The sequence below is a fragment of the Mesoplodon mirus genome (assembly GCF_964341445.2).
Source record: "Mesoplodon mirus genome assembly, chromosome: 20".
In the NCBI taxonomy this organism is placed as follows: Eukaryota; Metazoa; Chordata; class Mammalia; order Artiodactyla; family Ziphiidae; genus Mesoplodon; species Mesoplodon mirus.
Genome location: NC_138996.1, coordinates 12,058,588 through 12,085,245, shown reverse-complemented (window position 1 = coordinate 12,085,245; position 26,658 = coordinate 12,058,588). Strand labels below are relative to the sequence as shown.

The window sequence follows — 26,658 nt, the reverse complement described above, 5'->3', positions numbered from 1 at the left end:
TCCACCCCCGGTCCTTTTGTTAGGAGGGAGAGGATCTCTGACACTGTACACACGAACCCGCTACGGCCTGTGAATGGACGCAGGGCCGAGCGCTGCCCAGTTCCACCCTCTGAGGGCTGATACCGTCGGGAATGCGCACTGCTCCACACCAGCAGGGAGGCCCCGCCAGCCCTGCAGCTGCGGTGTATCCAATCTGAACGGAGAGCAGGAGAGCGCCTGGCACTTTCTCAACAGTCCAGGAGAAAACCAGCCCACAGGAGTACGTGCGACCACTGTCTGGGACCTGGGACCGAGGGGTGGGACTCTCCAACCGAGGCGTCCCCGCATTCCTTCTGACTTCGACTCTGGGACCTGGGGTCCAATAACTGCAGAGCCCCTCTTGGGTCCCTTAAATGAGAAGGGCGATACCTAAGGACTTGGGTACACTGATTTCTCTGGCTACATCAGGCCTGTTAGCAAGCCACCGTCAGATGGGGTTAAGCACCCGCCCCCCACCAGACCCCGGCTGTGCATCAGGGAGGGATAGGAACCCTTGTGGCAGCCTTTCCAGCTGCCTGGGCTCTCTGGAAGTCCCTCACTTCCTGAGGGGTGCGCAAATACTGCTCGATCTCACTATCAGAAATGTTCTCATCTCCAGTGACCGTGGAGACGGGGGGTGTGGGACAGATCCGCTTTGGGGGCTTCAACATGCAGGGTGGGAGGAGGAGGGCAGGGCTCGCTGGTCGCTTCCCTGCGGGCAAATCTACGGAGCCGTCGCCCCGGTCCTCTTTTCCCCATCTTTGCCCCTGGCCCAGTCCCTGCAACTCCTTCTCCTGGGCGTCCAGCGCGTCTGGCTCTGCTGTTCTGTCTCGAAAGGCCTTGCGGACCAACATGTGGCGGTGCTGGAGAAGGTCGCCGACGTGCGCAACCACAGACCGCTTGTCAAGCTTCAGGACCTGCAACCAGGCCAGCTGCTCGGCCAGCCGCAGGAGCACAGCCAGCAGCTCCTGCAGGCGGGAGGAAGCGGGGTAGGGCAGGTCCACGCTCGCCAATTTACAAAATCGGGCAAGGGAACACGTCAGCCGATCTGAGGGCCGCAGCGACTGCCAAGCCAGGAAAGTGGCAGCGGTGATGACAGGCAAGGGGTGCCGCCCGGTCACCAGCCACGTCTCATCTGCCAGCTCCACCAACTGCAGCGTTCGCGATAGCATCTTCTCCTTGTCTTCCACGTACTTGGCTGGCACAGACGGGGAGGCTTCAAACAGTTTGAAGCTGAAATAACCAAAATGAGGGCCTGGTCTCAATACCTCTGGGGGACCACTCTTTCAGAGCACAGAAGATGGGCAAGCTATGCTATCCTCCCGGGAACACTCAAGCCTGCTGGGCAGCAAGTTTATCCAGGTACCGAGAGAAGACAGGGTGAGTCTCCTGCTGAAGAGGCAAAGGGCAGGAGAATGCAGAAGGGAGCTAACATTTCTTGACAATCCCCCTCCCCCCACCCCACCAGCCATCATTCTGAGGGCTTCACAAATGTTCTCCTTTAATCTACTACACAGCCTGTCACGTGCATTCAGAGTCAAAAAACTTGCCCATAGTCATCCAGCTTGGAGGTAACCAAGCTTCACACCCAAGATTGTTTCACACCGATAGTCTTTGCTTTCTACCATATTTGTCAGAAAAAAAGAACACAGCTACTTATTTAAAAAAAAAAAACAAAAAAACTGGCTTCTAATTCCAGCTCCGTCATTTACTAATATCCTTTCAGCTCTAATCACACATGATCCTGTCGAGGCAGGACTGTTCCATCTAGCCAAATAGGCCACACACAACGTGAGCGGTGGAACACAGGAGCCCCGTGCCAAGGCTAACACCATCCTCCCTACATCATTAGGTTGCTGTAAGGGCAGAGGGATTTGAAAATTATAACATTCCAGAAATATAAAACAGGATTAACCTGATTAGTGCTATGCACAGGAAAGGGAGAAGACTTTTTTCTCCCACATCCTTGTAGAATGGGCTTTGGTCAAAAACAGACAGCCAGAGGTAAAAGGATTCAGGTCTAAACCCATCCCATCCCCGTGTCTCCCACTAGGCAGGTACCTGCTACAGTAAGTCTTCACCAGGTCCACCAAGCACAGAGATGGCACATCCAGCCCCAAGAGCTTCACGATCTGCATGTAGGTGCCAGAAAACACATCCAAATCTGCATACAGCAGGGTGCAGATGGTTCCCATGGTCAGGGGCCAGTTACGCTGCCGGCAGGTGATTAAGACACAGCACCCGACCAACACCTCCTTCTTCTGCAGCCTGGCAGCACGGATGCCAGAGTGCTGGTATGCCTGTTGGTAGTAGGCAACTGCCGTGTCCTCAAATGTTGGTGGCAGCTGCAGAACTCGACAGAGGTCTCTCACTCGGCAGAGACCTAAGAAACCCACAGCAGGAATTAGAGGGGCCCCAACAACACCTTAAAAGGATCATACACCATGAGCAAGTGGGATTTACCCCAGGGATGCAAGGATTTTTCAATATCTGCAAATCAATCAGTGTGATACACCACATCAACAAATTGAAAAATAAAAACCGTATGATCATCTCAATAGATGCAGAAAGAGCTTTTGATAAAATTCAACGTCCATTTATGAGAAAAACTCTCCAGAAAGTGGGCACAGAGAGAACATACCTCAACATAATAAAGGCCATATATGACAAACCCACAGCTAACATCATACTCAATGGTGAAAAGCTGAAAGCACTTCCTCTAAGATCAGGAACAGGACAAGGATGCCCACTCTCGCCATTTTTATTCAACATAGTTTTGCAAGTCCTAGCCATAGCAATCAGAGACAAAAAAGAAATAAAAGGAATCTAAATTGGAAAGGAAGAAGTAAATCTGTCACTGTTTGCAGATGACACGATACTGTACATAGAGGGGTCAAAGAAGCCACCATGCAGCTCCTAGCAATTTCTGTTCAACTCGCCTCAGATACCAGAGGGACAAATAATGGCACAATTCTACAATGACAAGAGTGACACTTGGTGAGGTCATTCGAAAGGCACAAAGACATTTGTGAAAGGAAGTCACACTTCAGTGCCCCATCTTCTGGAGGCTGGTTTGATTTGTGGCCAAGCCAAAGTTTGATCTGGGTTCCTTGAGTCTACCTCAGACATACCCCCCAAGCAAACCTAAACCTTCCACCTAATTGCTACCTGTCTTAGAACCATCTCCATCCTTTACTTCTAATTACCATTCTCTTCTTCTCTACCTTACCCAGTAATGCTGAAAACAGGAAAGACAAGCAGATGGGCTAGACAGGGGTCCCCAACCCCCGGACCAACCACTACCGGTCCTCGGCCTGTTAGGAACTGGGTGGCACAGCAGGAGGTGAGCAGCAGGCGAGCCACTCCCCATCGCTCGCATTACTACCTAAACCATCCCCCACCCCCAATCCAGTCTGTGGAAAAACTGTCTTCCACGAAACCGGTCCCTGGTGCCAAAAAGGTTGGGGACCACTGGGCTAGAACATCAGGAGAACTTTCTTTAAAGCCACTGTGTCATAAAAGGTTGATACTCACCTCGTTGCTGGCTGCGACTAACTTGTTCGTTTTCTCCTGTGCTTCGGGAATATGTTACTTCTGTAAGATAATGAACAACAAATAGCTTGTTTAGCCTCTATTCACCAAATCCCTGCCCTCCCACCACACAAAACCGGGGAGCAGAATCCCAATCATCATGCACCCACTCCTTGTCTCACAGAAGGTGCCCATCTTTGCAAGTTAAAGGTCCACCTGGTTTTCCATGACCACAAGCAATACCAAATACACAGAGACTAAAGAGGACTAGGACTGCCCTAAAGCAGCTCTAAGTGTTCCAAATTTCCAGCCGTCCCTCCTGTACATCTAGTTCAGGCAATTCTCCTGCCTGCAGATTTTGAGGGCTGCATTGCTTAGGGACTTGGAAAGCAAAGTAAAAAAAAAAAAAAAAAAAAAGATGCTTTTGCCAATTAGTGCTCAAAACTACTTCGGGATAATAGTATTTTCTGTATTCGTAAAGAATTGATCTATCAGTATAATTCTTCAACCATGCCCAGACTAGGTAAACTGAGTGGAACTCTGTTTCTGTTTCATGTATTCAACATTTGTTAATACCTACTACATATACCAGATATGGTGCTAGAAAAACACAGATGAATGGCTGTCCCTGACCTTCTGCAGCTCGCTAGTCCACTTTAGGCTGTTTTCTCTCATATTTAAGGGTGCACGGGACAGGGAGAGGGCAGGAGATAAGAAGAATCTGACGTCAATCCCTCCACAGCCCCAGGCTGTACCCACGGCCCCGGAAAAGCCCGCAGAGGTACCTCGGAGGTTGCCCTCGTCAGTGAAGGTGGTAGTAAGGACTCCCTCGGTGACCACACAGCCGCAGTCGGAGCACACAAGCTGGTTCTGCGAATAGTGCGAGTCTTCCACGAGCTCAGTGGAGCCGCAATCGGGACACCGGCCTCCGCCCGGCATCTCACAACCCGTCCAAAGTCGAGGAAGCTTTCCGACAGCCGCCCCTAACGTCGACAACAGCAACTGTGCGGAAACAGGAAGTAGGAGCGGAGCCTTGTAAGGTCTGCAGCTTTCTCTTCCGGCCAGCGAATCAGCTGTACTATAGGTATTTCTTCCGCGGCTGCGCGTCACTTCCGGTCCGTCCTTTTTGGACTCGGGTAGAAACGTGATCTAGGAAATAGGTTCCTGTTCTGGACTGTGTCTTCGGCTTTCCCGCAATCTGTAGTTACTTTGAGGTGGGTCCGACTGGGGGTTGCATTTGAGTGAGCGTTCTACCTGCATGGACACGGATAACAGACAAGAAATTGTTGCCATCCGCAAACAACTCTTCTTTCTAAAGCGCTAGGGGAATCACAGATTCTCCATTTCTCTTTGGTGATGGATGTTGATTTTGGCCATAGTACAAAATCTGTGTCTAAAAGGGAGAGTAGTGTATCAAGAGAGCAGGAAATCGTGCTCTTTACAGAGTGGCTTCCCCTCAAGCAAGTTGTTTCCTCTCTTTGCAGTCTGTTTTCCTCCACTGTGGAATGAAGGAGTTGAATAAAAATCCAGACTGGCAAGCTTGGATGCTTTCAGAGGCTACGCAAGGAACGTCTAAGGGAGTTGGAGAGAAAGAATATGCGGTGGTGAGGCCCTTGGCAATCTGAAGGGTTCAAGCAGATTCGGATGTTTTTAAACCTGAGCTTTAAGATGCTCCAAGATTCTAGCTCCAAAGTTCCTAGCATGGGATAGTATAGATCAAAGAATCTTGAGCAAAAGAGTGCCTCTAGCAAGCTTACACATGAGAGGTTTTGTATGTCATGTTTGAATATAAATTAAACATGACCAAAGAGAGTGTTCTTTCTCATAAGTAAATCCTAATTGCACTCATCAAGAATACAGGTTTTTGGGAATTCCCTGGTGGTCCAGTGGTTAGGACTCCATGCTTTCACTGCCGAGGGCCTGGGTTCAATCCCTGGCCAGGGAAGTAAGATTCCTCAAGCTGCATGGTGTGGCAAAACAAAACAAAACAAAAGGTTTTAACACTTGAAAGTTTTAGAATCAGTTGTGTCTGAAAAATAAGAAAATTGAGTTAAATGACAAAGAACCAAAGGCCAGTCCCTTCTGACTCCAAGACAACAGATGGAAGTCATCATAGCCAGTACTGAAAGTAGGTGGGGAATTTCTGCTTCTCAGTCTGGTGGTGGAGAATTTCAGGCAGCTCCGGCATTAGCAGATCTTGGGAGCTGTTGTGGGCTCAATTTCAACCGTGCACTGGGACTTGGGGGTGAACGGTGAGCACTTCCCAATGAGAACAGAAAATGATTGGACAGCTCCGGCACAGACTGAATTGAGGAAAGAGGGTGTCTTGTCAGCCCCTTAACAGATAGGGATGCTCCCTTGAGGATTAAGACACAGGTCACAGCAGTCTTCTTTAGAAGACCAATAAAGTATGCATCCTAGAGCTGAAAAGTTTTCAACAGAAAAATGGCACTTATTAGTATGAAGAGATGAGGCGACATAATGACCATGTACCCAGTGAGTCCTCAAACAGAGGATTTGAGCCTCAAAAATAAAGGGTTCTGATCAGGCAGAGCTATAGGTTCTTTTGAAAGAGCTACAACCAGTGGTCAGGTACAGAGGACTCTATGCCTTAAGAGACTGTGAGTTCTCTGGACCACAGTGCAGAACAAGAGCATCTCTGACCAAAGTAAGATTGCCTCTTGCCTGTAATCCACGCAGCAGCCTTCTCTGCTTCAAGTGCCACTTTCCTCTAATATAAATTGGGAGAGAGGTGCTGTACCTTTCAAGACTTGTCCGTTCAGCCCCTCTGGCTTACAAGTCCCTCCCCTCTGCTCACGGCTACTCCAAAGCCTCCCCTCCCTTCCTACTGCACAACAGAACTTCTGGCACCCTGGACCTCAGTGAACTGTCAGGATTCCAGGTATTAGCTGACCAATGAACACAGAGCAGCTAGACTTCCATTTTTTCATTTTCCACATCAGCATCACATGAGGTGGTTAATGGGCTATACTGAAGGGTTGAAGAACTGAATGTGATTATAATATAAATGAAAACATATTAGTGATACGGAAACTTTCATAAGATTCCCCTCACAGTCAAGAGGAAAGCATTAAAAACCAATCAAACCAAACAAAAATACCTTCAAAAGGTGTCAGTGCCTTCTTTCCCACACTCTCCTCGAGTCTCTCTCCTCAATAGCCACATCTAAGGGTCCCATCCGGTCTCCCAGAGACTGCTTTCTCAGAGCAAGAGAACCGCTCTCCTAGAGAAATCCCAACCGCTACCACAGGGCTTGGTCCCATTGGAGGGATCCACCCCCTCCCCCAACCAAGGGCTGCAATAATCTCTAACAGTCCATTCCCTGAGGTGTGAATTACTCACTTTAGACCCATGTCATGCGAGGGTTTGAGTGGGCTTTGGTGCCCCAAGTTCCCTCTTTCCTAGACTTCCCCACTACTGTGAGGTATGACAGGATTTATTTCTGGTTGTCCAGCAGATCAACACTGGGGACACACTTGTGTGCTCACGTGTGCACACACAGCTCTCAGAGACATCTGTTAGTTTCAGACAGTGCAGTCGACATCCTTACTGGGGATGGGAAACAGGTCCCTAAAAGCAACATAACTGGCACTGGGAGTAGGTGTTTTTTGTTTTTAATTAATTTATTTTTTTGGCTGTGTTGGGTCTTCATTGCTGCGCGCGGGCTTTCTCTAGTTGCGGTGAGCGGGGGCTATTCTTCCTTGCAGTGAGCGGGCTTCTCACTGCGGTGGCTTCTCTTGTTGCGAAGCATGGGCTCTAGGCGTGCAGTCTTCAGTAGATGTGGCTCATGGGCTCAGTAGTTGTGGCTCGTGGGCTCTAGAGCGCAGGCTCAGTAGTTGTGGCGCGTGGGCTTAGTTGCTCCGCGGCATGTGGGATCTTCCCAGACCAGGGCTCGAACCCGTGTCCCCTGCGTTGTCAGGTGGATTCTTAACCACTGCGCCACCAGGGAAGCCCAGGAGTAGGTTTCTTTTTTTTTTTTAACTTTTTATTTTATATTGGAGTATAGGTGATTAACAACGTTGTGTTAGTTTCAGGTGTACAGCAAAGTGATTCAGTTATACATATACATGTGTCTCTTTGGGAGTAGTTCTTTACATTACCGTACAGAACAGCATCACACTCCTCTCATCCCCAATTTTGTGTAGATCTTGAACTGAACTGCACTTTTTTAAAGTGTGATTTTACTACAGAGTCATCTACCTATGACAGAAGCCCCGAAATTCTGCTTTCCCCAACACTATTCACAGTAAAGTGGAAGAGCAGCCTTAAGATTCTCCTACCAGCAAGTCTAGAGGTGGAGGGGTGATTCTCTTCCAGCCACAAGTATGTGATAGTGTAAGACAGCCTCGCCCTCAGACACAGACAGGCTAGGAGGTGGGCAGGACCCAGGCCAGAAGATGGCGCGCTCCACTAAGACATGCAAGTCTGGGGTTCACGTTCTCAGGAAGAAATCTGTTTATTTAAGAAATTTATTTGCCTTCCTCTGGGAAATCAGGACAGATACATCAGCCTCGGTGCCTTTCCTGCTGCTACAGACTCTACGGAGAGTTACCATCATTCAGTGATAGTGATGATCTGTTGTTTTTCTAAGGGATATTTATTTATTTATTTTTGGCTGCACTGGGTCTTCAGTGCTGCGCGTGGGCTTTCTCTAGTTGCGGTGGGAGGGGGCTACTCTTCGTTGCAGTGCGCGGGCTTCTCACTGCGGTGGCTTCTCTTGTTGCGGAGCACGGGCTCTAGGCGCGCGGGCTTCAGTAGTTGTGGCATGCGGGCTCAGTAGTTGTGGCGCACAGGCTTAGTTGCTCCGCGGCATGTGGGATCTTCCTGGACCAGGGCTCGAACCCGTGTCTCCTGCATTGGCAGGCAGATTCTTAACCACTGCGCCACCAGGGAAGCCCATGATGATCTGTTTAACAGCTGTTCCTCCAACCTCTCTCCCCTACTCCTCCCTGAGCCTGTGAAGCTGGAGCCATGCTTCTTGTCTGTAAGGCTGGAGCCCACATGGTACCTGGCACGTAGGCTTTTGGAATGCTGAGTGCCCAGGATGGGCTGGATGAGAGCAGAAAGCTACTGGGGAGGGGCAGCCATTGGGAAGGATGCCTCAGACGTGGTCCAGAGTTCTTTCTAGAGAAGAGGCCAGAGAGGAGGGCACTGGTGGCCTGAAGGAAGCCGCAGGCCAGTCGTCCCTTGGTGACATGTGCGTATGTGTTAGGGATCTACCTGTCTTTGTTACAAGTCTCCCTGGGAATGACCTGGCTTTCCCATCCCTGTGTCCTGGGAGTGCCTGCTACGCTCTGGAAAGGCTGTCCAGCTCCGGTGGACACCTGTCCTGGGTGGGCCGGTCAGAGGCAACACATAGACGGGATTCCTCAGAGACAGGATCATTTCTAATCTGGGGCAAGTAACCAGTGGGACTTGGGCTGCCCTCAGGGCCTCCCCCTGGGCTCCTTCCAGCTCAGATGATTCTAACCTAGTTCCACTCTGAGCCCAGAGGACCCCCCTCTCCTCGTCACAACGAGTCTTGGAGCCTTTCTGACTGGGTCCCCATCACCTCAGCCCTTCAGTAGACACTGATTCTTCTCTGACACACAAGGGTGACACAGCCTCGGTACAGGGCATGGCCAGGACTTCCTAAACCCTTGTGCCAAGTCCCTGCCCTCACTCATATTCACTTTCCCCTTTCCTGTTGTTTATTGTGTGACCCCAATACACGTTCCCTCCCTGAGGCTGAGGACGGCTGTGTCCGGTTTCCTGATCTCCCAGGAACAAAGGCACCTGGTAACTCTGAGAAGGAGATCACAGGCCTAGAGCATGAACACAGTCGCCTCAGAGGGACCTTCCCTCCTCGGAGCCGTGGCTCATCGGGCCTTGTCTTGAGGCCCTCCGTTTTCCCTGCCCATCCTCCAGGATGTCAAGTCACTCAGAATATTATCTCCTCCGCCCCCAAGGCTAGAGGAGACTGGGGCCTCCTAGTCTGGAGGCCTAGACTAGGGGTCGGCAAACTTTTCCTGTGAAGGGCCAGAGAGCAAATATTTAGATTTGGTGGACGAGAAGGTCTTTGTTTTAAGCACTCAAGTCTGCTGTTGCAACGTGGAAACAGCCGTAGACAGTTACCTAAATAAGCACTGCTGTATTCCAATACAATTGTGTAGACACTGAAATTTGAATCTCATGTAATTTCCATGTGTCATGAAATATTATTTTGATTCTTTAACTGTTAAAATGTAAAAATCTCCAGTGTTCAGTGCGGTCTTGTTGAGTGTGGTCATCATTCCGGCCACTTGTTCATCCCACATTAAAAAAAAAAAAAAAAAGGAAAAATCATTGTGTTTGTTTGTTTTTTTGCAGTACACGGGCCTCTCACTGCCGTGGCCTCTCCCGTTGCGGAGCACAGGCTCCGGACGCGCAGGCTCAGCGGCCATGGCTCACGGGCCCAGCCGCTCCGCGGCATGTGGGATCTTCCCCGACCGGGGCACGAACCCGTGTCCCCTGCATCGGCAGGCGGACTCTCAACCCCTGCGCCACCAGGGAAGCCCCATCATGTTTTTTTTTTGTTGTTTTGGCCGTACCGCATACAGCTTGTGGGAGGCTTGTGAGGTCTTAGTTCCCTGACCAGGGGTTGAACCCGGTGCCGCAGCAGTGAAAGCACAGAGTCCTAACTCCTGGACCGCCAGGGAACTCCCAGGAAAAATTCCTTGGCTTGAGGGTTACATGAACAAAAGCGAAGCCATAGTTTGTTGACGCTTGTTCTAGAACCCCAGGTCAGACAGGTGAGGAATTCAAATCCTTTCTTTACCTGCTGTGGGACCCCAGGCAAACTTAAGTTCTGATGCCTCTGAAAGTCTCCATTTCCTCATCTGCATAATGGATATTATCTACCTTGAGAATTGGAAATAGTACTCAGCAGCGCTTAGTAAATAAGCAGGAACTCAATACAGGCCTTCCTTTTGCGACCAAGTTTCAGCCCGAAGTGAGCAGTTGATACGCAAGAATGAAGCAGCTTTCTCTCAGCTCTGAGGGCTTGTCAGTGTCACCAGGGTCACTATTTCCAGGGCTTGGGATACAGGCGTGTAAGAGTCAAACGTCGAAAGGCTAAGTGAGGACATCCTCCCTCAGGAGATTCTGTGGCTTTGGGATCCGCTGGTCCCAGAGAGTTCAGCTAAGCCAGTTTTGAACTTAAATGGGAAGTGATTGCACCCACCTTCTCAGGAGGGGAAGCCTGCAGAAGCCAAAAGATGACACCCCCAAAGAGAAGGCCAGGGCACGGGCTCCATCGGCTTCGAGATGGGGTCCAAGGGCTAGGGGAGCGCATGCTGCCAGCGCTTTGGCCACGGTCACGGTGGTAACTGTACCCTGTAAATGACACTTTCCATGGGGAGGTGGGCACGGTGCCCCCTCCAAAAGCAAGGGAAATGAATCTTGGGGGAGAGTTGGGGGTCACATTTGTGTAAACATTACCTCCTTAGAGACTCTCCGTGGAGGGCTTTTTGTTTGAAGCAAAGCTGGGAGGCTGTTGTGTCAAGAGAAGCCGCTTTTGTATCACTGTATGTGGTGGCCCCGCCGTCCACATCTGGCTGGGTAACCAGGCCCCTCACCCAAACCAGGGAAGCCTGCAGGTAGCTCCCCCCAGCCCACCCAGTGGCTTCACGGGTGCTGCCTGCCTCTGTGCCTCTACAGTGTGACTTTCATCTCTAAGAAAGAGCATCTCCTCCCTTTTGAGAGGTTGGGACCCTTGGTTGAGGCAGGCAGACCTCTCACCTCATCAGGAAAGGGTGGGAGATTGGTAGAATGAGCTCAGGAGAAGAGTCCTTTACAGCCAGAATTCCCTCTACTGAGAAATGAATGAACTCAGTTGATGGAACCAGGAACCTAGATCTGGTACTGATCTGGGCATTCCTGAACCCAGTGTGAATTCAACTCATGCTCCAAAGGTCAAGATGTCACTCTCTGGGAAATCAGTGGGGCAGGGGTGAGGAGGTAGGGGGTGGCATGCGGGAGGGAATCAAGAAAGTGGCCTTGTTCATGTGATTAGCTGAAGGCGACCACTGCCGAGGAAAAGGTGGCAGCCTGCAGCACTAGGGACAGGAAATTCAAGTGATCTTCATCTGGTCAGCACCATAGTCCCTTCCAGGCCAAAATACGGGGTATGTCATAGGGACGGGTCAGAGACGTCCCAACCTCTGGAGGAGAAAGGGCATTGGGACCCCTGGGCACCAGACAGTGGGGCAGCAGCAGGAGTCCAGGCAAGAGACCCTCATGGGGTGAGAGATGCCGGTCACGCCCCCAAGAAAGGTTTTCCAAGAAGACAGAAGAAATTCTTACTGCGCCCATACGACACCACAGACACAAAGCTTTGAAAGGTAGTGCCATTCTATTTAGTGTTGTAGGAAATTTTAGGTTACTTCTTAAAAACAAAAGCAAAGAAATTCAAAATTCCCGAAGTACCAAAGCAGGAAATAAGAATTCTGTAATCCAAAGATGCTGGGTGAACTTTCAAGTCAGAGGGAGGAAGAGGTCAAGTTAGCAGCTCACATGATAGATGCTGAGAAACCACAGGGTTGAGGGTGGTGTGGAGGTTAAGCTCTCCGCCCGCCTAAGGCAACAGATCCTCCAGCCTTGAGGGACCATTAGTTAGCAGTTCTAAAAAAGAAGGGGCCCAGGGAGGGAAGATCGTGCCTAACTTAACATCAGGTTGCCTCTGGCCTTCAATCCGGCAGGTGGCTGAGTGTCGTGGACCCTCCTCCCTCTGGGCCCTTCCGGGCCCCCACTGTTAGTTAGCAGAGCTGGAAACCACACACGTATCCCACTCACCACGCACGCACCCTCCACTCAGGGTCAACGCTGTTTGTGTGGCAAAGGACAGACTTTCCTGCTCCTCCATTCCGTCACCCGGGGAGGCCGACACACAGGAAATAAAAGGGGTGGACAGGACATCTGTCAAAGTCCAAGGACTGAGATGATATGAAACACCCGGGCAAAGGGTTGACATTCTGTTCCGGACGCTGACCTCCCACTGAAGTTCATCGCAAGGTGTTTGGTATTTCATCGGATGCTTCCCTGAAGTACTGACTGGTCTTCCGGGGGGTCAGCCAGGCAAGGCCAAGAAAGAGCTGCTTCTGCTTCTGCAGAGCACGGCCTCCTCTAGGGCCTGTCAGTTTGGTGAGCACTTTCAGCAGCTAGAGGCCAATTCAGGCTCTCCTGGTATAGACGGTTGGGTGTAAGCCCTCAGACCCACACCGGCTGCAGGAGCTCCAGCCCTCCAGTCCACCTGCCCCTGCGAACAGCTCAGAGCAGGCTCCAGCTTTCCTAGCTGAGTTCTCCCTCACAGCAGAGTCCTCAAGGACAGGTGTTAACCGGTGACCTTGAGAGGTGCAGGAATGCTACCTGTGGAATTTTTTTCCCAGCAGTGGTAGAAACCAGACACCCTTGAAGTAGATTGTCCTTCATTCTCCAGAGTTCTCGAGTGGCATACAGAGCAGAGGAATTTGCACCTCCACCCAGACGTTCCTCTCAAACAGAGACCGGGTCCCATCCCCGAGGTCCTAGCCGCAGACCTTTCCGCAACAACCAGCTCTCGGGAAGCATGCGGGTCTCCACAGCGGCTCTTCCGAGGGGAACCACTCAGCGCTCCCGCCACCCAGCGCACCGTCAAAGTACATTGACATCAAGTAAAAAACATTGCAGAACAAATATATACACGTGCATTTGCAGAGTTCAAGCGAATATCCAGTTCTCTTTATAGGGATGCACATAAATCTCATAGCACTACAAAAATACAAGTCATCTGAGAAGTTTACAGTGGTCCCCAGTACTGTAGGAGGGTATTAAATAAAAGAGCTATCGATAATTAAAAGCAAATTAGCTAAATCAAGTTACAGTATCATCCTTCAGATTAAAGTGCTCTGATATTAACCAACGTGGCAGCAAACGTGACCCTGAAAAGGGATTCCGCTGCCAATCACCTTGCCTCTTAACTTCAATATAACAAGAATGAACATAGAAGAGCGTTCCATTTAATAACCGCTCTCATCTCAACCCCTGCCCACCCACTTGGCCTGTGACATTCTTCCCCCAGGAGAGATGTTGGGATTTGCTGAGATTCTGTCACAACTGGGAGAAAAAAATGAGTGATACAGAAAACATTCCAATTCCAATATCAGGTTACTAACAACGAAATTACCTGAAGACTCTGAACTGGTGCTATTAGTTGAGAAGGGGGCAAGTGTCCTAGTTTAAAAAAAAAAAGTATGTTAATCTAGTTTTAAAAATACGGCCGTCTAAAAATAGGTATCATCTTGCTCTTTACAATTTTATAACAAGGGGTGGGGGAGGGAAATGCCAAGAAGAGCTGCCAAGGGAACCAGGGAGCCAAGCGACGGCACATGGGAGAGGGCCAGCGGATGCCGCTGCAGTTGCTCTGTACCTGGTGGGACTGTTTTAGCAAGTGCTTGGGTCCCCCGATCCCTAATCAAGGCACTGACTCGGTCACTCCAGCCAGCAGGGACCCTGCGATCACAGAGGAGGGATTCTGACCAACTGCCCCCGTGCACAGGGATTCTAGTTCCCCTGGCCTACTTTCCGTACCTCCACAGACAGCTCCTCTTGGATGATAAAGAGCACACTTTAAGGCTACAGAGTAGTGGAAGCTGATGTTTGGAAAAGGCAGCTTGTTCCAAATCTCAGAGGCACACTCGGAGGCGCACCCTAAGCCCCTTTGCTCCAGTCGACAACAAAGGACCAAGTCCGAGGAGCTGGGTAGGTTTACACAGTATCGAAACTTAGCATCTGCAGCCAAAACGCCACAGCTGAGCTACTCAAAAGCCAAGAAAGTATGTGCAACACCGCACCAATTGCCTGGTCCTTGTCATCTCACCCTAAGCTTTAATGACTGGGGGAGACGTACTTTATTTATTTTTTTATTTTTTAAAGATTTTTTCCCCAAGGTATGGTTTCTCCCTCCTAGTCCTATTGGCTTTTTGTGTGTGTGTGGTATCTTTTTTTTTTTTAATTAATTTATTTATTTTTGGCTGTGTTGGGTCTTCGTTTCTGTGCGAGGGCTTTCTCTAGTTGCGGCAAGCGGGGGCCACTCTTCATCGCAGTGCGCGGGCCTCTCACTATCACGGCCTCTCTTGCTGCGGAGCACAGGCTCCAGACGCGCAGGCTCAGTAGTTGTGGCTCACGGGCCTAGTTGCTCCGCGGCATGTGGGATCTTCCCAAACCAGGGCACGAACCCGTGTCCCCCGCATTAGCAGGCGGATTCTCAACCACCGTGCCACCAGGGAAGCCCGGGAGACGTACTTTAAAATCTCAATGTTAAAGAAAGAAAACCCCAATGTTAAAAATACATTAATACCCCCAGCGCCATCTGAACCTCTGGGCCAGGATCAGATCTAATGACCACGTCTCCGGTCAGGCATAAAATATTTACAACTTGGTTAAAGGCACAGTGGCATTTAAAAATAAAACCCTGGGAATGTCCAATAAAAGATTCATTGTAATAATTAACCTGGCTTCTGTGGGTGGGATTGACTCTTGCCAGATAAGGCTCGAGGGAGAGAGAGTTGTGGAGCCTGGACCCTGGGGCTCTCAGGCACACCTCGGCCTTGGGAGCAGGCGGAAGCAAACTCACACAAAAGTCTCGGTGCCGGAGGCAAGTGATTCACATTTTTCCTGCTTTTTTGCCGACCTGAGAGGGAACCCGGAGGATGCTGGGGGTCTCTTCCATGACCCTGACCAGCAGATTGTCGATGTAGTCTTCCAGCTGGCGCACCTGACACTCCTTCTTGCTTATCGTTTCCTTCTGTTTGAGGACAAGCTGGATCAGCTCGTCGTGGGTCAGCTGTGCATAAGCAAACTCGGGTTCCGAGGGCTTGTATTTCTTTGGAGAGGGGAGGGGGTGGGGAGAAAAGTGATAAAGTCAGTCAAGGAGTCAAACATCTTAAAGAAATACAAAAGAGGTAGCTTTTAGTGACTGAGTCTGTGATCTGAGTCTCCTGGGAATTCGTTTTTGACTTCGGTGGAAAACTGATGACGGATGAACTCTTCTGTGAAAGGGTCAAAGAGTTAGTATTTCAGGCTGTGCAGGCCACAGGTGGCCTTGGCTGCATGTTCGTCTTTGTGGTTTGGTTTGGTGTTTTGTTTTATGACCTATTAAAAATGTACAAACCGTACCCAGCTCACAGGCTGCAGACCCCCGGACTAGACTCTGGGCTTGGGGTTTAGAGATGTAATGACTGGTGGCCTGTGAACCCTGGAGCTGGCACAACCAGGTATCAAAGTGGAGCTGAGCCCCAATCTAAGGTGACCTGTGAAGAAACCCTAGTGGCAGACGGTGCAGGAGGCCACACTGTCCTCCCAAGGCAACGTGTGGCCGCTCACCACAGAAGGTCTGCTACTGCCTTGGCTGTGCTCAGGAGATCTGGTGATTAGGAGGGTGCACTGGGAGGCCCCACTGTAAGTCATCCCCCAAAACTATGCAGAGTCAAAGCCAAGGGCCACCATCACAGCCATCGATGGCGCCCCCTCTGGGTACAGTGGCTGAGCGGCCCCGTCCTGACCAGAGCGGGAGCCCCGCGGAGTTACATTTACAATCTGGGATGACTGGTGGCTGACTGCAAACTGCCCAGGCCCCAGCCACGAGGAAACGCAAGATAAGGATTATATAAAGTAACACGCTGTACCAAGTCTCTAGTGAGAGGGGGAAAAAACCCCAAAGCTAACTTTTCCTGAAATCTGTGGCTCAGATTCATAAGTTTAAAGAGACGAGGTCATGGGGCAACCTCAAGACAGTTTTGCCAGCGGAACTCTGAGGTAATCACGGTTTCACTGTCGTGAGGGTCTAACAGTTTCACCGAGGAAGGCTCAGAACCACCTGCTTCAAGAAGCAGCTACGTCAAGAGCAGGGTCAACCCTGACACGACACAAGAGAAGGCCCTGTTCAGTCCAGTGACGCAAGCTGCCTGCACACCAGCCAGAATCCCGAAAGAAATCCTGTCCCTCTTGTCCTGGCTACAAAGAACAGCGTGATGATGGCAACACCAGCTTAGAAACATGCCTGACACTTTCAAACAGGGTGTGTCTGTTTACATATCCTATCAAGGAAAAAAGTAGTCTTTGTAAACAGTAGCCAAGAATACATCCTCAAGGGGCTTTAGATTATACCTCTGTCACAGAAGGATTATATTTATTTAAAAATATTGATTACATAAGATGCTCTGCAAGAGAGTTTGGGAGAGAGAAAGAAGCAGCAGTTGACACCTGGAGGGAAGAGCACGCAGGTGCTCCTCGAGAGGAGGGGCCAGGTCCCCACAATGTCTGACACACCTGGGGCTTCACCTGAGTGTCGGGGTCCAGAGAAATATGACATGCTCCAGCTGCTGAACAAACAAAAGACCATTGCTACATGGGCGATCAGGACAAGCTTCAAAGATGGAGTAACCTCTGAACCAGACCCCGGAGATGAATTAAAACTAATTTCCCCCTCAAATAACAGGATTTTGTTTTGAATCATAAAAGAAATATTTACTTATCATAGAAAATCTCAAATCCAGAAGAGGGAAAAAATTATTACCCATAACTCCAACACCTAACATTGGGGTCTCTTTCTTTCTTATTCTTCCTGCTTTTTTGTTTTGCTTGGTTTGGTTTGTGGGGTTTTTTTTGTTGTTGTTTTTTATTTGGTTTGGTTTATTTGTTTTTATGTGTTTGTTTGTCACACTGCACGGCTTGTGGGATCTTAGCTCCCTGACCAGGGATTGAACCCAGGGCCCCGGCAATGAAACTGTCAAGTCCTAACCACTGGACCGCCAGGGAATTCCCTTCCTGGGTTTTCTTTATGATATGTTTTACAACTTTAGCATCATACAAAATCGAGTTTTATAGCTTTTGAAAATTATTATTTTGTGAGCATTTTCCCATCATTAAACTTTAGAAAAATTGCTTTTTAAATGGATTTTCTTTGTTTAATTTTATTTATTTATTTATTTTCAGCTGTGTTGCGTCTTCGTTGCTGTGCACGGGCTTTCTCTAGTTGCGGCGAGTGGGGGCTACTTTTTGTTGTGGTGCGTGGGCTTCTCATTGTGGTGGCTTCTCTTGTTGTGGGGCACGGGCTTTAGGCATGCAGCCTCAGTAGTTGTGGCTCGCAGGCCCTAGAGCGCAGGCTCAGTAATTGTGGCGCACGGGCTTAGTTGCTCTGCGGACCAATCTTCCCGTACCAGGGCTCGAACGCATGTCCCCTGCATTGGCAGGCGGATTCTTAACCACTGCACCACCAGGGAAGTCCTAAATGGATGTTTTAAATTTCATTATATTTTAACCATCTCTCTGTTGCTGGATATTTAGGTTGGTTTCGATTTTCACAACTATATAATAACATTTATTTAAATGTGTGACCATAAATCTTTGGTCATATCCCTGAATGTTTCCTTAAGACAAATGCATAGGACTGAAAAGGCATGCACACTTAAGTACTTAAGGTACTTCCTACAAACTGTCAAACAGCTCTTCGATTTGGATTCTGTAATCTAAAGAGGAAACTATGCAGGACTTTGAAATCATTAGAAGTTCCTATTCATGTGATGACTAAAAAAATTAAAAAGCAATCCAGCAATAACAGAAAGTGAGTAATGGCCATGGAGAGGAAGAGGTGCAAAGAAAATACCCATTAATTCAAGAAACAATAGTGCCCAGTGTCACACATTTCCTTCCAGGATTTTTACATTGGATTTTTCCCTCATAGCTGTACCAATAATGACGTACATTCAAATTTGTATCCAACTGTTCCCATACAATATGACAGATAATTTTTGGATCTAGTTGGCTGTATTATTTTTAAATGGAAGTGTGGAAGCCACCTGAATAAATAATACATTCCTAGTTCTAATCATCTATAAAAGATGGCGGCCCTAAAACAATAACAACAACAAAAAGCCATTGTAGTAATGATTCAGCTGGCTTTTCGTAACTTCAGCGATGCGATTTCTTTTCCTAACCTCTCTCTCACTTTGCAACATTCCAAAGAGCAGTTATTTTTATAAGCACTGTTTATGCCTTAGTACAAAGCGTCTATTCTACGGTCGGCCAATAGCCGTATCCAGGAACCTTTCCATGTTTACTCAGAGTCGTTACCAGGTATGGTCCAGGACCAACAGCTTTGTTGCATCCAGGCAGGGGGGCAGCAGCGGAACTTACAAATCATGAGTAGAATCAGCAGCCGTTGCCTTTGTTTTAAGGCAAGTTACTCTCAGTCAGGGCCCGGAGATAAGCCCCTGGTTAAATGAGCTTTGAAGAGTAAGCAGAATGGGAACCAGGGGTCTTGCTCACTTCCCGAAAGCTAGGTGTTTGCTTCTCTTCGGAGCCAAGCTGCATGCCACGGTAAACGGAAGAGGCGACGGGGCGAGGGGGCTGCTAAATGACTCTAGTTTTCGTGATGGTCCCTTTCATGCTGTTCTTTTGCCCAGTTTCCCGGTAAATATCATTAACTCCAAGAGGACAAGTGCTGCCCCTTCTACACAACTACAGAAGCCAGCCAGGCTGAGCTGGCGAAGTTAGGGTCCACCTTTAGGCTTTGGGCTAAAACACCGTAGGTACACAGTTCTGGCTACAGCTGATCATTTTGAGAATGATGCTTAACAGTGATGCCCCGTCAGCATGGACAACAGGGAAGAGAAGGCAAGATGGCCAGAAGATGCTAACTTGTTTTCAGCAGCAGTTCATTATTACTACTCAGCCTCTCGACCCCAAAATCTCCAGCTTTCAGTGTACCTTTAGTCCAGCGCCTGGAGGCAAAGGTGCAACAGAGCCAGAGGTATCAGCCACCGCCTGGCACTTACAAAACGCTTGCAGGAGTGCAGGAGATGTGAGCAAAAGTTTTATTTTAAAAACATAAAAACTATTTGACGTCCTAGAGTCCCTGGGACCGTAAAATCTATGACTGAATGAAACTTCTAGATGCTTGCAGTAAAACAGAAATAAAGTTTATATCTCCCAACTGCGATCCCCAGTGGTGGGTTAGGAAATTCCTGTCCACATGTCTGAAACATAACACATCTGAATCCCTCTGATTTTAGAATCAGAAAGGGCAGGATGAAGATATTCTCCAGCAGAGATCATCTGGGGGGCACTGGTTTGGGTTTTAAGGGGAAGAGCTGGGTTTTTTCATGTTAGCCACTCAAGATTTTTAAAGAGCAGAGATCTTCTCATCCAGCAATAGTCTTCCTGGAAATTTAGCTTACGGAAATCACCTACAAGAAGGGAAAAGTTCTATGCGAGAAATTACTGACGAGTGTTATTCATATTGAAAAATAGAAAACAAGCTAAGTATCCACTAACCGGGGAGTAAGTAAAGACTGGCATAACCGTTTCAAAGAATAATTAAGTAGCAACATGCAAAAGTGTTTACGATATGATACTAAGTGAAAAAGAGGATTTCAGAGCGTTTCCACGCAGGTGATGGAGCTGGAGAAACATCATTTTGCTACCACCACGTTCGTTAGTGGACACTGAGGCCTGCGAGCAGAAGGCTAATAAGGAACTCCTAGGACGCTTACACGGTCTGAAATGAATTCCCCACACGCTTCTTACCAACTGTAAAGGGGAAAACTAGCAACTTTGCACTGGAGAGCCTAGTGGACACCACCTAACCTAAGTCATCAGAGTTAACACCCCACTAACAGGACAGGCTGGTGTCATGGGCTCTTTATGCAATGCACTGGAAAGGGCACATTATTTCTCTAGTTAATTCCTGCCGAGAATGCCCAGCCTTGACCAAACCGCAGGGAGACATCAGACAAATCCAAACTGAGGCAAGTTCTACCAAACGACTGACTGAAACTCTGAAAAAGGTCAATGTCTTGAAAGACAAAAGAGGCCAAGGAACTATTCCAGAATAAGGGAGATTCCCGAGACGAGATAACTGAGTGACCCTGGACCGGAGAACAGACAGACAAGAAAGGGCGCTACTGGGAAAACTGGTGAAGGTGAAATACGGACCACAGATGAGAAAGTAGCGAGGCATCCATGTTAAATTTCGTCACTGTGATAAACGCCTTCATTCTTAGGAATTACACACTTAAGCATTTAGGGGTAAAAGGAGCATGGCGTGTGCAGCTTACTCTCAAATAATTCAGAAAAAAATATATACGCAGCTACAAAGAGAGAACGGAGTAGGAGAGGGTGAGGATGATAAAGCAAATCTGGTGAAATGTCAACAGTTGGTGAATTGGGATCAAAGTATACAGGACCTCTTTGTGCTACTCTTGCAACTTTTTTAAAGTTTGAAATTACTTCAGAATAAAGTTACAAAAAAGTCTATCTGTGCAATGATGACAACTGCGAGAATTTTATATTCTTGCCAAAAGATAACAAAGGACACGTGGGAAAAATGAGAATATCTGATTTGCATGGGCTGGAGGGTGGGTGACATTTTCTTCTCATTAGAAAACAGTACTGGTGTCAATCATGTTGCTTGACACACAACAAAATTCAACGACAGCCAAAGAACTATGAGGGGAAAAGTAAGTATCCCATGGAAAGTGTAGGGGCTTCCAAAGATCATCCAAAGACCGAGATGTGTGGTTAAGTCACCCCTGGCGTTACCTGCTGCCCCGGGAGATGTATGTCATGGTGACTCTGACAGCGGGTTTTCTAGATCCCTAACTAGCCTGCCTCCTTCTGGAGAAGACATACCTTCATCACGGCTTCGTTGACCAAGTTCTCACTGATGATGGTGGCAGTTCCCGAGCTGGAGAGCGCGACCTTGGTGGCTGCCGTGTTCATCGGCTTCACGGGATGAAGTCTAAAGAGAAGGGGGAAAGGACACTTAGCTGTTTCCTTAGACGTTTACGTCACGGCAGAACTGGAGGAACTGAGGGACTGCCTCTCTCAGACGTGGCCGCCAACGAGAGAGGTGACGGGGGAACGGGGGGGACATGCGTGCTCACACCTGCAGTCCCACACGTGCCAGCGTTCCTTCAGAAAGGAAAGCAGTCAGCGCGAGGCAGCCACGCGCAAGCCAACAAGGCACCACTTCCGGCCACGCGTCCTGACCTTCTCACAGGACCCTTGGCCTCGTTATCAACGTCAGGAGAACGTTAAAGACGGTCTCCTATTCTCAGAGGCAGTTGCAGCCTAGGACTCCACTGTGGGAGTCCCCGCAGAGCCCTCCACGCCTCAAGAGGGGGAAAGAGCTCAGAACAAACAGGCCAGCTTCCCATCGGGCGCTGCTTAAAGTGAGCTGTCCGCACTGCTGGGTTCTCCTGCTCAATCTCAGCTGGTTTCCGAGACCAGGAAATAAGATACAGCTCCCGGTGTTTCTCTGCAAGGAGAGCTCCAAATCAGACCGTGCAGAACAATTCCGAATCTATCTCTGAGGACAGCTGCTACTCTGTTCTTGCTACAAACGCAGGGGTGCCTCGTGCTGCTCCCGGCCCAGGACACAGCCCTTCCGGCAACACAGGCGGACGCACTGTCAGAACAGCTGTGCGGTGAGCAAGCCCTGGCGTCTGGAGACAAGAAGCAAAGGGGGCACGGCTTACACTCACGAGGACAGTCGTCCCCCGGCTCTCACCTGTGCTTGGCCGACCCGCTTCCAGCGCTTGGCTGAGCCGAGACTGGCTGTGTGTCTGAGGGTGAGACCCAGGCCTGAAGAAGCGGCTTCCTCTTGCCAGAATTCTCCACTTTACCCGCGGAGCCCTCGACTGCTGCTTTTTTTTGAGATTCTGCTGTACTGGTGTGGTGGGTGTCAGAGTGTGCACAGGTGGGAAAAGAGCGTGCGGCAGGAAAGGGCTCAGAAAAGGGGGGGCCGGACACAAGGGAATCCAGGGCTGCGGCTGGAGGCTGACCCGGCCTCCCATCTCCCACTGGTTTTGCCTCCCCGCTGTCACCAGGGCCCGGTGACTGTGGTTCCTGAACCGCCAAGGCTGTGGTCTGCTCTGCAGAAGCGGGGGCGGGTGCTCCGGGTGCTCCCGGCCTGGGCTCGCGCAGGCGCCCTGCTGACCCGCCGGCCTCCCCGCCGGGCGCCCTCTCCTGCTCAGCACGGGCGGGCCACGTGCTCGGGGAAGAAGCCCCTCCTCCCAGAGCTGCCACCGGGGCCACCCCTCTGTCATCTTCAAGCTGATCTCCTCTCTCGTCTTCCGAAGCGACTTCAGGGATGGAAGGCAGGGTCAAGTCCAGATGGGCCAGGGCTGGGGGCTTTGCCTCGCAGGTGGACTGAAGGCCGTGCAGGGGGTCAGACAGCAGACCCTCGTGGTCACTGGCTTTGCTCTGGTTCTGCGCCATCCGGGTGTCGTCTCCCTGACTCCTGAGACGGGGACCGTCTCTCCCCGAGCTGGCCGCATGCGTGGGACCCCCCGAGAAGCTCCCCTTGGAGGACGGGCGGGGAGGGCAAGCCGCCAGGGCAGCGGGCTGGGGTCCAGCCACAGCCGCGCCCTCCTGGGAGTGTCCAGTGTCCCACGCATTTCCAGGGGAGGCCCCTTGTGGTGTCACCTCCTGGGGGTCACCTCTGTCCCCGCGGACCAGCACAGGGGCCTCCTCCCCCGCCTCTTCCCTAGAGAGCTGCTCGGAAAACAACACCTGCCCCTCGATTTCCTTTCTGCCCTCACAGGCATCCGGACCCATCTCTTCGTGTCTCTGCATCGCAGAGTCAAGTAGAGGCACCGACGTGCCCACGGGAACGGGGGGCACCGCTTCCTTAACTGCAGGACTCATCCCGCCACCCCCATCTGCATCCCCCACGGGAGACCCAGATTGACCCACAGAGCCTGAGGCTTCCCGCCTCGGGGGCTTCCTGGCAGGGCTGCCCATCCCCCCTCTTCTGAGCGCAGTGGCGGATGTTACTTCTCGGGCCTCGACAGATGAAGGGGGGATGGCGCCTTGTTGTTTTCTGGGGGGAGACCCCGGAAGCTCTTCTTCTTCTCGCCCCACTTCAGGCTGTGTCCGGAGAGACTGTCCTGGGTCATCAGCGCTGGTCTTCCCCACTGGAGAGTCTTCCATCCCTTTCCCCACTGGAATGGGTGTCTGTTTGGAAAGCGCGCCCACAGCACAAGGCACAGGACTTGGAACTTGTGTCAAACTCTCCTTTTCTAGCTCTGGTTCAAGGAGCGAAGGCGGTTCTTTAGGACTGGCCTCACCCACGTCTGCGGGAGGCCAGCGTTCAATGGGAGTGGATGTGGAGATGGGGGCCGCTACAGGGGAGGAGACAGAGGAGGAGCCAGAAGGAGACTCAGAGGACTGTGTCTCTGAATCACGCCCCAGTTTAGAAAGGATGGGTGTCTGACCAGAACTGGAAGGGAGAGCAGAGAAAACGAGAGGAGAGCGAGTGGAAGGAGGGAGCCTGGGTGCGAGCTGAGCCTCTGGAGACACTTCCAGTCTGCAAAAAGGACAAAATAAAATCTGCAGGTCAGTTGCAGATGCAGCATGAGAGGCAAAAGACATGTAAAAGTACAGTCTTTCCAAAGGCGGGAACTCTTTTTTATATTGGGGGCAGTACCTTGAGAAGTTAAAGAAGGAACACCAATACTTAATCCACAAAAGGCACAATTTTATCACCAAGTACATCTGCCACAGAACGGACTTGCAATAGAGACAGAAAGATCCAGGTAGAGCAACAGCCTGGAGTCTCTTTTGGTGATAAAGAAAAAGCACCTAAAAAGTGCAAAGCCATAAAAGGTGCACTACAAAGCAAGAGGCAGATTTTGAAGAGGAATACTGTGTGTGTGTGTGTCTGTGTGTGTCTGTGTGTGTCTGTGAAATCAAAGTAGGCAGAATCTCAAAAAAAAGTCTCTCCCACCCCCAGCGCACAGGAATATCGTGACTGTGAATGTGAGTCATGCTGAGAAGCTCGTGAGACCCGGCTCGTGAGATAACGCGCAGAGGAAACACACAGAGAACCCTCCCAGTCACACTTGACAGTGGACCAAGGGTCTCTTGTGACAGCAAACCCACACCAAAGTGCAAGGAGGAGAGACTGCACCTGCCTCAAAGGGAATTCACGGGAAGAACATACTAAACCCTGGTCTGCGCATACCACCACCGAAACCTGGTATTGCTCCCAGACCATGACACTCAGAATCTGATACAAAACCAGGGCATTCCACTGTGCTCTGCTTATCTCACTGAGATGGACAGACCAGTTCTAGGTACTTTCCCCAGAAGCGAAAATGCGTGCAGAGAAAACGCTTGCAGGGAAAATGTCGGGCAAGGGGCAAACCACGCCTGCTGGCAGTGGCCCCGGGCTGGGGCACATCACTGCAGTCTCTGCAGGTGGGCCAGGCCAGCGGTAGGGACTGGCTAAAAACAATTTCTGCAGGGACCACCACGGACCAACAAGCAAGGTCTGCTCTAACGTAGGCATGGCTGCTGGGCCCCGGGGAGGGGCCGAGACTCACCGGGGTTTCACGGCTCTGGTCTGGGGAGCCCTGGGTGAGGGAACAGGTGGCGCTGGTGCAGCCTTGGGCTCTGGCTCAGCTTCTGGTGCTGGGATCTGCACGTCTTCAAAGGGGTCCGGGGCTCTGCCCCGTCCGGAGACAATGGCCGCAGTCTCTTTGTCCGATCTCTTCACAGGGTCGTCGACAGGCCCTGGCTGGTCCTCCCTGGCTTTGACCGCCACAGGCGTGCCTTCCCTCTCCTTCCCGGGGGCGGCCGGCGGGCTTTCGCCTTCACTGCCCTTGGCCGTGTCCTTCTTCCCGGTCACCAGGGAGAGCAGAGAGGACTTCTTGTTCTCCTGTTTCTTGCTCTCTTTGGTTTCCTTTGCAGCCTCCAAGGTCGCCAGAGCCGCGTTCTCCCGAAGGTCCCGGCTGACCAGCGGCTGGTAGGATGGCAGGGACATGGACTTGAGAGAGTCCTTTGTGGAAGACTCGGAAGGCACTGCACCTCCTTCCCCGGGCTCCTTCGAAGGTCGAGAGGCCAGGTTTTCTGTAGATGAGAACAAATGCTTCTTCCTGAGGCCCTGGGGGGACGGCGAGGAGGATGGGGAGCTGTCCTTAGTCTCGCCCTTGGCTTCGGGCTGTTCCACATAGACATGGTTCCCATTGATACAAACATTCGAGCGGGAAAGGGTGTCATTCTTAGACCGAAGGCCTCCCAGGAAGGAGAGTCCTTCCTTCTTGGGGATGTTGAAGTGGATCTGGTTCAGCTGCTTAGGATCCACGCTTGCCGTTCCCTTGTGAGACAAGACTGTGGGAGAAGAACCAAGAACCAAGGGAGTGAGAAGCTAAGGGAATGGTTCGCAACGCAGGGGGGCGGGGAGGGCGTGGCTTTTGTCCTCACGCATCTGAGTGCGTTTTGGGTTGTCACAGCTGGGTGGGGTGTGCTACCGGCATCTAGCAGGTGGAGGCTAGGATGCTGCTAAAGATCCTACAGAGTACAGGGAGGCTCCCACAACAAACAAGTATCCTCCCAAACTGTCAATGGTGCTGAGGTTGAGAAGCCGTGCACAGAAGCGAGGAAAAGGGCAGCGGTCTTGGTAGAGGTGCAGAATCTGGCCAATAATAGGGATCTGGTCACTGAGACTGAATTTCAAAATACCCAGTTAATTCAGAGTTAATGGAACTGGATTCCTCGGCTTTCATTAGGAATGTATTCCATGAGAGCTCAGTGTAAGTACCCAACGAATTCATGAAATATCAGAATTACTGTAAGGTTCCACGGTTTTATCCTTAATTAAAACAAGAAGCTCTGCATGCATTCATTCTGTTAGCCCCAAACGCTTGTACGAATGTACGTCAGTTACAGAGCCAGACGTTATGGAAAAGGAATTCGCACATTCCTAGAAACCAGAGGGCTTAGAAATAGAGAAGGCTTCCTAACCAAGGTTACGTCTCATCATCACCACCACTACCGTGACCCCCATGCACAGCTCCAGGGCCAGCACCACCAGGAAAAGCAGCATCACCCCCCGCCCCGCCACCCCCTCCACCAGCATCACCATCACTGCAGTAACTGAGGAGCTGAATTAAAATCTTTCTCCTGGGGCTTCCCTGGTGGCGCAGTGGTTGAGAGTCCGCCTGCCGATGCAGGAGACACGGGTTCGTGCCCCGGTCCGGGAAGATCCCACATGCCGCGGAGCGGCTGGGCCCGTGAGCCATGCCCGCT

The 26,658-nt window shown here is 50.5% G+C and overlaps 2 protein-coding genes across 3 annotated transcripts in view; both read right to left on the bottom strand.

The window, feature by feature from the left end:
- Positions 1 to 46: 46 nt before the first annotated feature.
- BRF2 (BRF2 general transcription factor IIIB subunit) lies at positions 47 to 4,551 on the bottom strand. The gene is made up of 4 exons (XM_082608520.1): positions 4,335 to 4,551; positions 3,553 to 3,612; positions 2,080 to 2,401; positions 47 to 1,251 (listed from the first exon to the last, which is right to left on the bottom strand). Exons 1-4 carry the CDS (start codon positions 4,486 to 4,488, stop codon positions 513 to 515), a joined length of 1,275 nt encoding a protein of 424 aa, XP_082464646.1. The 5' UTR covers positions 4,489 to 4,551; the 3' UTR covers positions 47 to 512.
- A 7,371-nt stretch (positions 4,552 to 11,922) lies between these two features.
- The window catches only part of RAB11FIP1 (RAB11 family interacting protein 1), a 30,443-nt gene continuing 15,707 nt past the window's right edge, over positions 11,923 to 26,658 (bottom strand). Inside the window, exons 3-6 of one of the 2 annotated variants that reach the window (XM_082608753.1) lie at positions 24,954 to 25,740; positions 22,136 to 23,935; positions 21,256 to 21,364; positions 11,923 to 15,448 (exon numbers count right to left, since the gene is read on the bottom strand). In XM_082608753.1, coding sequence (XP_082464879.1) covers positions 15,230 to 15,448; positions 21,256 to 21,364; positions 22,136 to 23,935; positions 24,954 to 25,740 — 2,915 coding nt within the window. In that variant the 3' untranslated portion in view covers positions 11,923 to 15,229. The remainder of the gene's footprint in view (positions 15,449 to 21,255; positions 21,365 to 22,135; positions 23,936 to 24,953; positions 25,741 to 26,658) is intronic. The other variant, XM_082608754.1, reaches the window with a different exon arrangement.

What these genes read in the sequence shown, in the direction of transcription:
- BRF2 (XM_082608520.1), bottom strand. Translation starts at nt 4,488, where the DNA reads ATGCCGGGCGGAGGCCGGTGTCCCGATTGCGGCTCCACTGAGCTCGTG. An exon ending in TAGTCGCAGCCAGCAACGAG is followed by an intron (nt 2,402 to 3,552) that starts GTGAGTATCAAC and finishes TGGGTTTCTTAG; the next exon opens with GTCTCTGCCGAGTGAGAGAC. An exon ending in GTGAAGACTTACTGTAGCAG is followed by an intron (nt 1,252 to 2,079) that starts GTACCTGCCTAG and finishes TGGTTATTTCAG; the next exon opens with CTTCAAACTGTTTGAAGCCT.